The sequence below is a fragment of the Myotis myotis genome, unplaced genomic scaffold (assembly GCF_014108235.1).
Source record: "Myotis myotis isolate mMyoMyo1 unplaced genomic scaffold, mMyoMyo1.p scaffold_m19_p_19, whole genome shotgun sequence".
Classification (NCBI taxonomy): domain Eukaryota; kingdom Metazoa; phylum Chordata; class Mammalia; order Chiroptera; family Vespertilionidae; genus Myotis; species Myotis myotis.
The window spans coordinates 17,272,510-17,286,576 of record NW_023416323.1 but is presented as its reverse complement, the minus strand read 5'-3'; the positions used below and the strand labels follow the sequence as shown (position 1 = coordinate 17,286,576).

Genomic DNA, 14,067 nt, shown 5'->3' with positions numbered 1-14,067 from the left:
GTCTGTCTGGTTGCTGGTTTCACATATCCCTGAGAAATTTGCAATCTTCTCGGGGATATCAGAGGCTTTTCAGAAGATAACTTTTCTTCTGAAGTCAAATAGATGTTGTCACTATTTAGGGCGAGCGTTCGGGCCTTGTCCAGATGTGTGTCATGAGAAATGCCAACAAGAGCAGGTTCCTCTGGGTGATAAGGGGCCTGGAGCTGTGGGTTTGGGCACTGGGGTATGTCCTAGTGAATGGAGTGGCCCCACCTGGACTGGACCTCACGCCAGGGCCTCCAGGGTGCCTCAAGCCCCTTCCAGCTGGAATCCTAACCCCGCGTTTCCTCTGAGCCAAGCTGCTCTCCTCTTGCGTTTGGGGGTTTGAGGGGCTGTAACGGGAACTGATGACAACTCTTGCCTGATAACAAACAGGAGCCTTTATTGATCCTTTCCAACCTGGCTCGACAGGTGCATTTTGTGAAATACTTGGGCTTTTGTTTTTTCTAATTATAAGAAGTCAGTAGCCTCGTTCTAATGCTCTGGCCCAACCAGGTCTGGGAGGTGAAGTGAGGAGAGGGAAGGGCCTGGGGAAGGAGTCCTTGGTACCGAAGCCTGAAACAGCAGCTGGGCTTGAGGGGCCCAGGGCAGATGGTTCCCCACACTGTGAGGGGGGCTGGGTATGCTCCCTGCTCAGTGGGGTGGGGCCAACCTCCACATGCCCAGCTCTCCCACCCAGTCTTGAGGATCCCAGCCCCCCTTAGTCATACGTGGAGGGACAGCCTGGATGGCGGATGCCCCAGCTTGGACATCACGCCTGACGTTTAACCTGGGGCTAGGAGGATCCCACCAGCAGGAGGAGCTCAGGGCTAGATTCAGAGGCAACTCCAGGGAAGGGGAAGGACCCCTCTGATGGACAGCGGGACCCTGCAGAGCGGGGCAGGGCGGGGGCCCAGGTCCTGTTCCACCTTCCCCATAACTTTCCGCCAAATCATTGTTTAGTCCTCAGTTTCCTCATCTGTAAAATGGGAAGGAAGTCATCACCTATCCTAGAAGGCTCCTGTAAGAGCCAAATGCAGTATATGCAAATGCCCTTTGCAAATGGCGGAGTTGTGCTTATCACCATCCAATCCGATCCCCATCCCTCATTTTCCTGATGGGAGGTATACCCGTGGGAAGGGTCCTACCCATTAAAGAAAAAGAACTAAAGATTTCTGTTTAAAGTTTATAGGAACTAATTTAAAATGTAGTATTCAAAGTTCACAAACTAAATAGAAAAGGAATTTAAACAAGCTTTCAAATGGTGTTTTTTTGCAAGTTGCAACCTTTTACTGACTTTAGCAAAGCTTAAAACTGCACTCACACTTCCAGAACTCTGAGTGATGGCTTTCCCCTCAGATTCGTTCTGATCCTGTCGGCCGAGGGCCTCCAGTTCTCCTGCCTCAGCCCCAGATGCTCTGGTGCTCTGAAGAGGCTTCTCACCTCTTCCCACACCTGGGACCAGGGCCTCACTCTTGAAGGCATTTCTTCATGGCATGAGGAGTGGCTGTGGCTCTCTCTTCCCCCCTTACTCAGACATCTGCACAGGTTGCTTGGGGAACAACGTGGGGGGGGGGGGAGTTTGCTCAGTGAGGAGGAGGGGAAAGCAAGGGATGCAGAGGGAGGAAGGCCACCCAATCCAGTGGCTCAGGGAGACCCTGGAGTCATGCTGCTTCCGGCCCTGCCCACCCCACCTCTTACCTGGGGCCCCAAAAGAGAGAAGTTGAAAGTTTTGTTGCCAGTTCGCAAGTGACCCCCAAGGAGATGGTGACAAGGAAAACTCTTAGCCAACTGTCCAACCCTGTACTTAGAACAGTTGTTCTCTGGGTATGTTGGGGCCAGAGGGGAAGGGGAGAGGTCCCTTAGGCAGTCAACTTATTTAATGAGCACCTACTCTGTGCCAGGCACCACCAGGCTCCAGGACTACCAGATGAATAAGCAACTTATTCATCAGTGGGGTTGGGGCACAACTGAAGTTTTAAAAAAGTACATTTGTGTGTGTGTGTACATATATATGCTTATAGTATCAAGTATAAGATAAAAGATGTAGTCAAAATGTGACTATATGTAATATATAATATAATCTATGAATATGTTATTTTATAAGTTACCTATTATATAGAAAATTTAGAATGCTTTAGTTATTTTTAGAATTTCCTTCTGGGTGGAATCAGGGTGGGCTTCCCTGAGGAGGTGCCAGGGAGCTGGATTTCAGGTAATACAATCACTGTGGTGAGGATTTTAGTCCTGCAATGATTTCATGAGTAAAGTGTTGCATTCTCCTCTTGCTGAGAGAAAATCATGTGCCCACCCCTTCCTTGACCTGCATCGCCCCTCTACTTCCCTGGACTTCTGTGATGTGTCCCCCAGTCCCAAGGTCATCCCTGCACACCATGTTCATGTGTTATGGGATGAATCAACTTACATGTTGACGTCCTAACTCCCAGGGCCTCCAAAAGTGGAAATAGACTCTTACTTGTAATTAGTGAGGATGGGGTCATACTGGATAGGGCAGTGGGGCTGGCGTCCTTACAAAAAGAGGGAATTTGGACTCCGACTCACACACAGGGTTTAAACACTCGGGTTCCTATGTCATAGTGGGAAATGAGAGTCAGCACGAGTCAGGTCGGGATGCACCCATTGTTTATTGAACACCTACTATGCACCAGGCACCATGCTGGGCACATTGAAACCCAGGGCACCTGGGAGGCGAGTGATACTGTCCCTGTTGTGCAGATGAGGAAACAAGCTCAGACAACATGTGATTCGCCAGGGACACGCAGCAGAGGCCCCCCAAACATCCAGGGCCGGCCCCTAGTTTTCTGACTTGGAAGTTCTGGTCCCATTGATGGAGTCCCTAGCCCAGCCCCTGAGTTCCTCCTCCAGGTCCTCCTCAGCGAAGTCGTCCTCACTCGCCGCCTCTTCTTTTCTCTGGCTGCGCATGGTGCTCTGGGTGCTCTAAGTAATAACCATCGTCATCATCACAGCAACATCAATGATAATAATTGACCATCAATGACAACGACGGCCACACGTATTGAGCATTTTCTAAGTGTTTTGCATAGATTTGCTCACCTAATACTCATCACAGCCCTATGAAGGGGGGACTGTTATCAGCCTCACTAGGCAGGTGAGGAATCTAAGGCACAGAGAGGTTAAGGATCTCCCATAGCTTGGGAGCAGTGGTTTGGATCCAGTCGGCCTGGCTGGGGCCATACTTCCTCCGCTGCCTTTGGGGAGAATGATTCAGAAAGCAAGAGACACCCTCTGTCCCCCTCGCCCCCACCCCCTGGGTGGCTGAACCTACCCTATTGGCAGGAGGCGGCTTCCAGTCTTTACTTATGCTACTCGGTTAATAAATACTCAGAGGATCCAGAGCCCTGGCTTCCCAGGTGCATTTCTGCAGGGTGCCTCTAGGGGGCGCGCGGGACACGTGGCGGCAGCACCGCTGGGCTCCCTGCTTTATTGATTCCTTTTCCAGGCAAGTCCAGGTCAGACTCGCTGGCAGCGCCTCCTTCTCAGCGTCTCCTTTCAAACCCATGTTCTCAGAGTGATTTCGCTTTGTCACAGGTTTGATAGCAACCCCCCGCCCCACTCCCATGCTCACCTGGCAGGGGCGAGACCACGGAGCAGCTGGGGAGGGAGCGGCGTCCCTGCGGGGCCGGGCGTCCTTGTGCCCAGAAACTCCGCGCATCTTGGCTCTAAAATCCTGCCACGGAGAGACTCAGGTGGGTTAGATCCAATCGGGAAACAGAGATCGGGTGTGAGAGTGGGAAGACGGTGGGGCACTGCTCACACCGCCGGAGCCCCCACCCGCACCGACCTCTCTGGGAACCTCCTGTTCAGTATTCTACGCCACCTACAACAACCCCTGAAGTGGGCGTTCTCACCCCGTTTTACAGATGGGGAAACTGAGGCCCAGAGGCTAGTACACGTCCAGATTCGCACAGGAATGTTAGGGATCACTCTCCCGCCACAGGAGTATCACAGGGATGAGTGAGTGCAGGAGAGCCCGTCCGATCTGTTAAATCTAACCTCATGTGGTGGTTTTAAAGCCTCTACAAATTCGTTGACATGTCTCCCACTAGGAGCTGGAATGCAATCCTCCTCCCCTTGAATGTGGCCTGAGTGACTCACTTCTGAACAGAATGCAGGAGAAGTGACTCTAAGTTACTTCTAAGGTTCGGTCACCAAAGGTGAGAGTTTCCTCCTGGCTCGGTCCCGGGATGGACACTGGCTCCTGGACCAGCCGCCATGCTGTGGGGAGGCCCACGCCACCCAGAGAGGCCACGGGCAGGTCTTTGGGCTCTGGGACCCACCCAGGACCCAGACAGGGAGGGCTTCGTGTGCGTGGGACTCCTGCAGTTGTCCAGGGCCCTGAGCTCAGAAGGAACCCACTGTTGCCATCAGGAAACTCTTAGTAACTGTTGGGCAGCATGGCCCACGTTTTCATTTTGTGCTGAGCTCTGCAACTCCCGTGGCCTGTCCTGTACCCAGATGACAGCCATCAGCTGCCAGACCTGAGCAAGCCAGCCTTGGACAGGGATCCAGCCCGCTACGCCTGATTGAAAACTGACCACAGGCCCAAGCGAGGACCACCCAGGGGCGCTCACCAACCCCAGGACCACCAGGGACCAGGACAAGTGACTGTATTTACACCCCAGGGAGTGGCCGTTGTCATAGGCCACAGAGGAGGCACGATTTCCGTCAGCTCAGACGGGTAGCCAGCACCTGGTGAACACCCAGACAGCAGCGCGCATCGGCCTGGAGAGGCTTGTTGTCATTGTTGATTCGTTTGCTTGTTTTTAAACTGGGACCCAGGGGCAGGTGTTTATAACAGTTCATCAGAATGAGTCTTTCAAATGATAAAAATTACAAAACGTTGCCAACAAAAGCCGCTTCTATCAAGACAGAACCCAAATTGAATTCAGCCCAGGCCACCAGCCAGAACCGGGCACCTGGGACCCACCTGCAGATCCCCCTCCAGGTCGTAGTTCTCCAGCGTCTGGAAGGCGCTGGAATACACCTCCACCGCTTTGGCGTGGAAGACCATCTCAATGGTCACGAAGTCCGAAAAAATTTTCTGTGGGGAGGGAAGTGCGAATTGCATAAGCAACACTGTCAAAAGGGGAGCCCTGGGTCACCTCGCATGTGGACAACCTGGGGGGCGAGGAGGCATCAGTCGTCTTTATGAGGGTGGGTCCTGGGTCAATGTTATTTTTAATTTATTCGAACAGACAATGCATTCCCATTCAAAAGCTGCCGTGCACAGAGAGCTTATTCCAGAAATGCAGAGGCCTCCTTTCTCAGTGAGGACTTGCCGAGGGGCGTCCTTTCCTCAGCTCTGCACCCTGGGCTCATTCACTCGGCTTTTAAGGTTGATGGCCACAAACCTTCAGCCTCTGCCACCCATGGGCTGTGAGGGGGTCTCCAGGAGAGGGAGGGGTGTTGCTGGCAGACATGGCTCAGCCCAGAGGCTCCACAACCTGACGAGTTACCACATTAAATGTAATTAGATATTGGCTTCTCTTGATCAAAAGGTTCAGCTTGTCTCAGTAAGCTCTTTTAGAGTTCCTACTGCCTGTTTGGACCCAGTGGAGGCTCCTACTGTGTGCAGTACCTAGTACAAGCTCCTACTGTGTGCCAGGCCTGAGCAGAGACTCCTACTGTGTGTCAGGCCCCAGCAGAGGCTCCTTTGTGCTTGGGGCCTACCACAAGCTCCTACTGTGTGCAAGGCCCTAGCAGGACACAGGCTTGGTGTCAGGGAAGGAGCCTGAAGTTTGGAAACACACCACTTTAGGTAACATGGGAAGCACCTGGGAGAGGCAGGCCAGAGGAAGCCCGCAAGGCAGCCTGGGAGATGACGAGGAGAGTGTCCCAAGGCTGGTGGGATTACCTGCCTCCTCCCCTCCTGCCCTGGCAGGCAGGCTGGTGATGGCAGCTGAGAATCAAGAGGCGGGTCACAGCCTCATCCTGCCTGGGGCCTAGGGAATGACATCCTCTCCAGCCTCAGTTTATTTTTCTGCACCATAGGGACAGGGCAGTCCTGTTCACAGAGCCCCACGAGGATTCAATTAGCTCTCAGTCTTCTCCTGGCATCAGCACCAGCGCCATCCGGGAGCTTGTCAGAAATGCCAGTTCTCTGGCCCACCCAGCCCCACGGAGTGGAACCCAGGCCAGGCTGCTGCTCTGCGGTGTCAGGAGCCCACCAGGTGACTTCGGACGCATGCTCAGGTATGGGAACCCCTGTATGAAAGTGTTACTGACATTCTTTTAGGGGGGCTGGAGAGGAAATCTGATCATTTTATTAGAAGTGTGACCTAAAATCAACATGGTGGTCATCATTATTTTAAGTTCTGGATGTTTATCTCTTAAAATTTGGAGGGGTGCCCTAACTGGTTTGGCTCAGTGGATAGAGCATCGGCCTGCGGACTGGAGGGTTCCAGGTTCAATTCCGGTCAAGGGCATGTACCTTGGTTGTGGGCACATCCCCAGTAGGGTGTGCAAGAGGCAGCTGATCGATGTTTCTCTCTCATCGATGTTTCTGACTCTCTATTCCTTTCCCTTCCTCTCTGTAAAAAAATCAATAATAAAAAAAAAAAGAATGATTTTAAAAAAAATTTGGAGGGTTTCCAGGGGGTGGCTTGGTTAAGTGTCCCTTACCAACTTGACCCCGGAAGTTTAAAGGATGCGCACTTTAAACTGCAGCTTGTGGTGGCCCCTGCCCGGGGAGGGAGGCCGAGAATCTCGTGCTCTCGCTGGCGCCTTACAGAGCCCTGTTTTCAGGCTGCAAACATCAGGTGCTTAATAATGGCCAGCTGGTGGCTTAAGTCCTGCCTTCAACGTACATGCTTGAGCACTAATTGCCACTGTTGGCTCATTTGTTTACTCATTTCCCAAACATTTACTGAGTACCGTCCAGCACCCAGCAGCAGGCCACAAGCCAGGCAGGGGTCTGCTCTGTGGACATGTGGTGTGAGAGGCGGGCAGGGGGCAGCAAGTTCTCCACCACACTCTCCCCGCCCCGATGAATGGCATGCGGCTTGGGGGGCCTGTGGCGGGGCAGGATGTCAACCCCATGAGGACAGGGGCCTTGCTTTTCTGGCTGTGGTGTCCCCAGCCTCAGGCATAGCACCTGACACATAGAAGGTGTGTACTGAACGTTTGTTAGATTAAGGAGTAAACTAAAGATATAATTAATCTGTCCCTGGGCTAACTGCCCCTAGAGGGAGCAGACCAGAGCGTATTAAGAACGAGGCTGGGACCTGGCCAGCGTGGTTCAGTGGTTACACCAACCAGGGGGTTACATTCGATTTCTGGTCAGGGCACATGCCTGGGTTGCGGGCTCGATCCCCAGTAGGGGGAGTGTAGGAGGCAGGCGATCAATGATTCTCTCTGACCAGTGATGTTTCTCTTTCTCTCCCTCTTCCTTCCTTTTGGAAATCAATATAAATATATTTAAAAAAATAGAATGGGGCTGGACTGGTCTGGGAGTCCAGGCAACTTTCCCTGAGAGTCAAAGGCCTTCTTGGCAGTGGGCGGAGCCTGTGCAAAGCTGTGGTACTAAGGGGCCGGGTGCACTTGAACTTGGAATGGAATGTCTATGATTAAGCTTGGGGGCGGGGCTGGGGCTTCTGCAGCCTTGGGGAGGATTCTAGGCCTTTCTCCTTGGAACCAGGGGAGTCACAGGAGGGTGTTGAACCTGGGGGTGACAGATTGGGGCTGCCTTTGGTTAGATACTCGAGGCTAGTTTAGAAAATGGACTAGAGGGGGGTCAAGTGAGCGCAGGGGCCTGTGTGATCAGCTTGTCCTTCAGACCCCAATGCCCGGAGGCCCTGATGTAAGAGCTGGGCTCTGGGTCCACAGTCCTGGGCTGCTCTGGGGTGGCATCCAGGCGGAAGAAGGAAGGCATTTCGAACCTCATGGGGAAAAGGAGGAAGTCAGGGCAAGTCCTGTGGGTCCTTGTGTGGAAAGAAAGGGGTTTGGGGAACACTCTGCCAAGTTCTCCTGGTGGGGAGCTGGGCCTGGGCGTTGAGGGGCAGGGCTGCCGAATGTTGGCTACCGAGCAGGCCAGCTGTGAGGGGCAGCTGCCCAGAGCAGCCGGCCTTCCGCCCCGAGGCCAGGATTAGGCCGGGATTAACTGTGCCGGGAGCTGAGTGGGCACAAGCTAACACACACTCACACATGCGCACACTCTCTAGGCACACACACACACACACACACACACACACACACAGACACACACACACGTGCTCGCAGCACAAACAAGGCAGCCCGCCCCACCTGCAGGTCCTTTAGCTTCTGCGTCTGGAAGGCGTCGACCGTCTCCTCCAGCTGGTGGGTGGTGCGGCTGGCGTCCACCGAGGCCTTCTGCACGCTGGCCTCTGCCTGCCGAGACAGACGGTGTCAGGGAGCTTCCGTCTGGATCCTCTTGCCCTGCTGGTAAGCCAGCTCTCCCACCTCAGGGGTCCCTAGACAAGTTGGTCATTGAGGAACTGGCCGAGTAGGACCACGGCTAAAGGCGCAGCCGCTGCTTAGCCAGATTCACTGGCTGCCTGCGTGACCTCCTGCAAGTCACTCAACCTCTCTGAGTCTCCGTGTCCTTGCCTGTGAACAGGGCACAGCGATGAGCCCTACTTCCCAGGGCTGTTGTAAGAATTAAGCAGTGGGCACGCGCTGAGCGATTGTTATCACAGGTGCTCCACATGGAGAATAATTAATTCCTGCATGTGGAACATCTTCAACTTAATTAACTAATTCCTGGGTTCCTTTGATTGACCTCTGTGTGACCCTACTTCGCACAGGCTTAGCCTGGGTTTTAGAGGGCCCTCAACTGAGTTTAGGTTTGCCCCGTTCGTTCCTTGTGACCTTGGGGAAGTCACCTTGCTTAGCCCGGTTTCCTCATCTGGAAGTGCCTACCTGAGTGAGTGCTAAATAGGTGACCTGAGAAGGGGGTGATTGCTGAGCCGCTGCTTCGTGTCAGTGGTGGACAGCCCCCAGGGCTCCTGGCCCCCAGGCTCCCCCCGCCCCCTGACTTTCCTATCCTGAACCCGGCACACACCTGCCCAGGGAAGAGCTCACCTCGCCGTTGTGTGAGGTCTTTCATTACCTGCATGCGATCTACCTTCCCCAGACAGACCTGAGACTCTCACCTGGGACTGAGAGAGATGTTAAGGAGACAGGCTAACCAGCAGCCCCCACCAGAGGGCGCCCATGACAAACGGTAATCCTGGCCCCGCGGTCCGAGGCCCCAGGCCGGACGCCAGGGGAGGATACGATCGTTTGCCTATCCGAAGGTGACTTCTGCCTCAGTTTCTCCAACTTTTCCAGTTGTTTGATCTCATTATTCCGTATATGTTTGCATTTCTTGATCTCGGCCTACATGAAGAAAGAGAGCTGTTTCTTGGGGCTCTGGCTCAGCCAGCCCCGGACACTGCACCCCGCAGGGCGGCGCCCTCACTCACCCGCGTCTGCTTTATCTGAGGCCCATAGAATTTCAGGGGGGTGACCACCTTCGTCTCCAGCCTCTCAACCTGGGGAGCACAGACACGCAGAGAATCAGAGTGGACGGAGCCAGGGAGATGCACCTCTGGCCCGCATGCATAGTGTCGGCACACACGCAGAGCTGCAGGTGGGCCTGCAGGGGGCAGGGGAGCGCGGGCGCCCTCCCTCACCCTAGGGCTGCGACCAACAGCCTGGGTTCAGGGCTCTGCTTCTCTAGGGCTTGGGCAATACATTTCATCTTGCTGAGCCTCATTTCCGTGCCTGTAAAATGGGTATAATGACGGTACCCACCAGGGATGGATACAGGAATGGGACCTGTCGCTATTTTACTTCTCCAAACTGCCTTAGGATCTCATTTGGGATGCAGAGCTGACCCTAGAACATAGCAGGGTCGGCGAGGGGACGCCTCACACCCCTGAGTCCAGCCTAACACTAGACGCTTTAATAAACAATATCAGCAATGGTGTCAATCACAATTACAGCTAACGTTCAGTGCTTACCCTGTGCCCAGCATAGCTCAGAATCAAGACGTGGCACCCTAGAGTAGGCCTCGGATGCCCCCACGGGTTCCTGAGAACCTTGATTGCCAGGCGCCACCCCAGAGATTCCGACTCAGCAGGGCCAGGGTGGCCTGGGAACCTGCATTTCTAACACGTTTCCAGGGAGGCTGCTGCCTTGAGGGTGGGCTCCCTGCGCACCTGGCTCCCCCAGGACCAGGGGACCTGCACTCCCCACAGGCCCTTCCTCGCCTTCACTGAGGCTGGTGACCCCGTGAGGATAGACACAAATCTAAGGAACCATTTCCACAGCCAACAGGGAGGGGACTTCCCTTCCCTGTCCTGAAAGCATTTCTTTAGGAAACCTGCCATTGAGAATCGGTTCTCTACCCCTTTGAGATGCATCTAACCCTTTGTCAAAGCTGAAGAGGCCTCTTGTGGGTTTTGTGACCCAGAAGGCAGTCTTGTCTTTGAAATGGAGACATCCTCTCTGGTTCGGCCCTGGTACCCGCTCCAAGCGGTGACCCCCTGCTTGTCATGAAACAGGAGACTTCCCTTTGGGTAAAGATCATCAGCTGGCCCAGGTGCCACCCCGTCCCCAGGTGCAACCAGGAAACCCTGTGTGACAAAGGGGGTGAACGCCCTCGCCCAGGACCCGTTATCCCTCCCGGAGAACCCGGATCGCGCCTGGGCGGGCCCCGCTGCCTGGCTGCACGGGCTGAGGTTCTGTCTGTCTTCCCATCACTAATCCGATCCCCTGCGATGTGCACGTCTGGTTTAATGCTCATCTAGTAGAAAAGCTGCTTTGTTCTTTTCTGTAATCACAGAGAGGAGTTTTGGGGGTTGGTAGGAGATTTTTATTTTTAATTATTTTCTTAATATGCTGCAGTCTCCTTGGCCTCAGCCCCCAGGCTGTCTGTCCCTTCTCCAGGCCCCCTGGGCCCCGGGATGTGCTTCCTGCCTGGGACTCAGGAGCTCATAGCGGCAGGATTCAGGACCAGCCTCCTGGGCCTTCTGGCCTTGTCCACCGCTCATCCAGCCCCCAAAAGCCTCCTGTTCTTAGACCTGTAAACGAAGGTGTGGCCCCCCACACCCAGGGAGGAGATGTCCCTGGCAGTGGCCCCTGCAGGGCTGGCCCCACCCTCTGACCCCACCCTCGCTCTGGCCCTGGGGCCTCTGCAGCCCACTCACCTGGGCCTGCCCACCCTGGGCCTGCCCCCTCTGGACCTGCCCCCCGACCCCCCGGAGCCTGTCCCCCCTTGGCCTGCCTCACCTGGGCCTGCCGGTAGTCCTGCACTTTGGCCAACTCCTCGGCGAAGTTCCTCATGGTGGCCCGCATCTCGGGGTTCTCCGTGTTAGCAAAGTCAATGAGCTGCTTGACCAGCTGGTCAGCCTTGTCCCGCAGCCGGGCCGTCTTCCGGGTGTAGGCGGCCAGCAGCGAGCAGAACCGGCCGAAGTACTTCTCGGCGTTGGTCACTGTGCTCTCCATCGCCCTCACCTGGCTGTCCCTGAGGAGGTGGGGGCCTGAGGGGGCGTCTGGGCAGGACACAGGCTCCCCCACCATCACCTTCTTCCTAGTGGCAAGCGCCCTGGCAGGCGTCTGTCCCTGGGGCAGCGCTCAAGGTCAGGTGTCAGCCCATCGAGGCAGATGCGGGAGTCCCGCTGGGTCACAGAGCCGGCCAGTGGCCAGGCAGGAGCGCCAACTCCGGTTCGGCTCCAAGCGCCTGCCCTGCAACCCTTTAGGGGCTTTTGTCCCCCTGGTAGAGTTGTTCTTTATTCCCTGGCCACCTCGGGCTCCTCCTGAAATTCCCTCTCTTCTGTTTTATCCCCAAGTTGTTGAAATTCTCCTTCTCTAAACCTTTATGTTAAACATACTGAAGCTTTATATTTAAATGGATGGACTTTCAGGGAGACCAGTTTCAGGTTCCCAGTGGAAAGTACAGTGAGGTCCCGGTATCCTCTCCCTGCGCACACACTTTCCATTAGCAAAGTGGTTCCCAACTTTCCTAATGCCACGACCCTTTAATACAGTTCCTCATGTTGTGGTGACCCCCCATTTCATTGTTACAAATTGAACATAATTAAAGCATAGTGATTAATCACAAAAACAATATGTAATTATCTATGTGTTTTCCGATGGTCTTAGGCGACCCCTGTAAAAGGGTCGTTCGACCCCCAAAGGGGTCGCGACCCACAGGTTGAGAACCGCTGCATTAGTACATCGTGCATTACTGGGGGACGTTTGTTACACAAGATGAGCCAATAGTGATACGTTATTAACTAAAAGCCATAGTTTACATTAGGGCTCATGGTTCACGTGCTGTTTGTGCGTCCTATGGGTTTCGACAAATGCCCGCTGCCCATATCCACCGTCACAGTGTCACAGCGCAGTTCCCCTGCCCTGAAAAGCCGCTCCGTCCGCTCATCCTCCCCCCTCAGCCCCCAGCCCCGCTGCATTTAGTGTCCCCTAAACATCCCGGGCACTCACCTCCCGCCCGGGCCGCTCCCCAACTCCGAGCCCCTGTCCCCAGGACCCCGCTGCCTCTCTCCAGTGGACCGAAGTCCCCTGTGCAACCCTCCAGTCACACCCCTGGAGCTGGAAACGGTGAGGGCCCTTTGTCCTCCGTCTGACAAACCCTAACTAGTGCACCACTTCACAGTTTGCAAAACACTCCGTATGCATTACTCATAGGCCAGGCACTACCACCATCACCGTCTTTAATAAACGAGGGAACTGAGGCCCAGAGAGGTGGAGCGTCTTGCTCCATGTCACACAGCTGCCCGCAGTATCAGCGTCTGCAGGTGGCGTCCTCGCCCCCCATCAGAATCACCTGAGGCACAAGCTAAGCATGCAGCTCCCCAGGCCCCCAGCCCTGATCTGTGCACCAGAATCCCTGTGAGGGAGGCCCAGGGAGCTGCATTTTTTAAAAAGCACATCGGGGGATTCAGAGACACCCTCGGGTTTGGGATCCTCCGAGGAAGCAGGCGTGGGAACAACGGGCTAAGGGGCCGGCGAGCTGTGAGAGAGCAGTGATAGAATCAGGCCTGGAGTGGGGTCGGGGCATTCCCACAGAAGGGTGAGGCCTGGCGGGCTTTAAGGCATGAGGAGGGGTTTTCCAGGTGGAGGTGAGCCAGGGAAGTTGGGGGTGGCCTGGAGATTAGTGAATTGGCTTCCTCAGAGCTGTGGGCAGTAATGCTGGAGAAGTGGACAGAGGCAATATTCTGGACGCTTTCTTTTGACCTTGAGGTGAGTGGGGTGCAGAAGAAAGCTCACTCTCATCACTCCCCACCTCCCTGACTCCATCCCCATCGAGCAATCCCAGCTGCACCATCTGTCCCCGTGCATGGGGTCCTGAAAACCCAGCCTCCCCCTCCCCCTCCCACCTCCCCGGCCAGGGCCAGCACCAGTACAGAGCCACCTACCTGAAGAGAACAATGTTCATTGTGACCAGAGGCCCCAGCTGTCCCAGTCTTGGGGAATAAGCACAGGGCCCCAGGGGTCCTGCAGGCCCGTGAGAAGCAGGGCAGGGCTGGGCACAGCTGCCCTGGGTCCTGGCTCAGGGGACGCTGCCACCTGGTTGCTGGGCAACGGGGCCACTCACAGCTGCCCTGGGAGGAGACTCGGCTGGTTGCCTGACAACCCCTCCCCAGGCCAGCCTCTCCCAGTGGGTTAGGAAGGCCTGCCCAGCCTTGCATTGGCCAGGGGAGTCCCAGAGAGGCCCCCTCTCTCCCCCTGCAGGTGGAGGTTCTTGTAGAACAGGGCAGTGTCCTGGGTCCCCAGGACGTGGACTCAGCCCTGGGCCCAGCTGTGTTTGTGGGTCCTGTGTGCTGAGGCCCCCTTCCTTCCAGGAGGCCACAGGCCTTCCCCGGGGGCCTGGGAAAGGCAGGCAGGTCCTAGGAGGCTTGGTTACTCACGATGGCGTGTGGGAAAGCACAGAGGAGGTCGGGGAGCCTCCAAGCCTGTGGAGAATGGAGGGGACAGGGCATACGCCCAAAGGAGCAGCTTAATTGTATCATCATTCTATTGTTTTCCCCCTTATTATAAAAA

General features: G+C 55.3%; 1 protein-coding gene across 1 annotated transcript; it reads right to left on the bottom strand.

The window, feature by feature from the left end:
* Positions 1 to 2,747: 2,747 nt before the first annotated feature.
* Positions 2,748 to 13,462, bottom strand: CIBAR2 (CBY1 interacting BAR domain containing 2). Its single transcript, XM_036345078.1, has 9 exons — positions 13,443 to 13,462; positions 11,293 to 11,527; positions 9,483 to 9,551; positions 9,295 to 9,396; positions 9,171 to 9,176; positions 8,302 to 8,406; positions 4,988 to 5,101; positions 3,626 to 3,727; positions 2,748 to 2,976 (listed from the first exon to the last, which is right to left on the bottom strand). The coding sequence occupies exons 1-9, from the start codon at positions 13,460 to 13,462 to the stop codon at positions 2,833 to 2,835; spliced, it is 897 nt and encodes a 298-aa protein (XP_036200971.1). The 3' UTR covers positions 2,748 to 2,832.
* Positions 13,463 to 14,067: the final 605 nt, after the last annotated feature.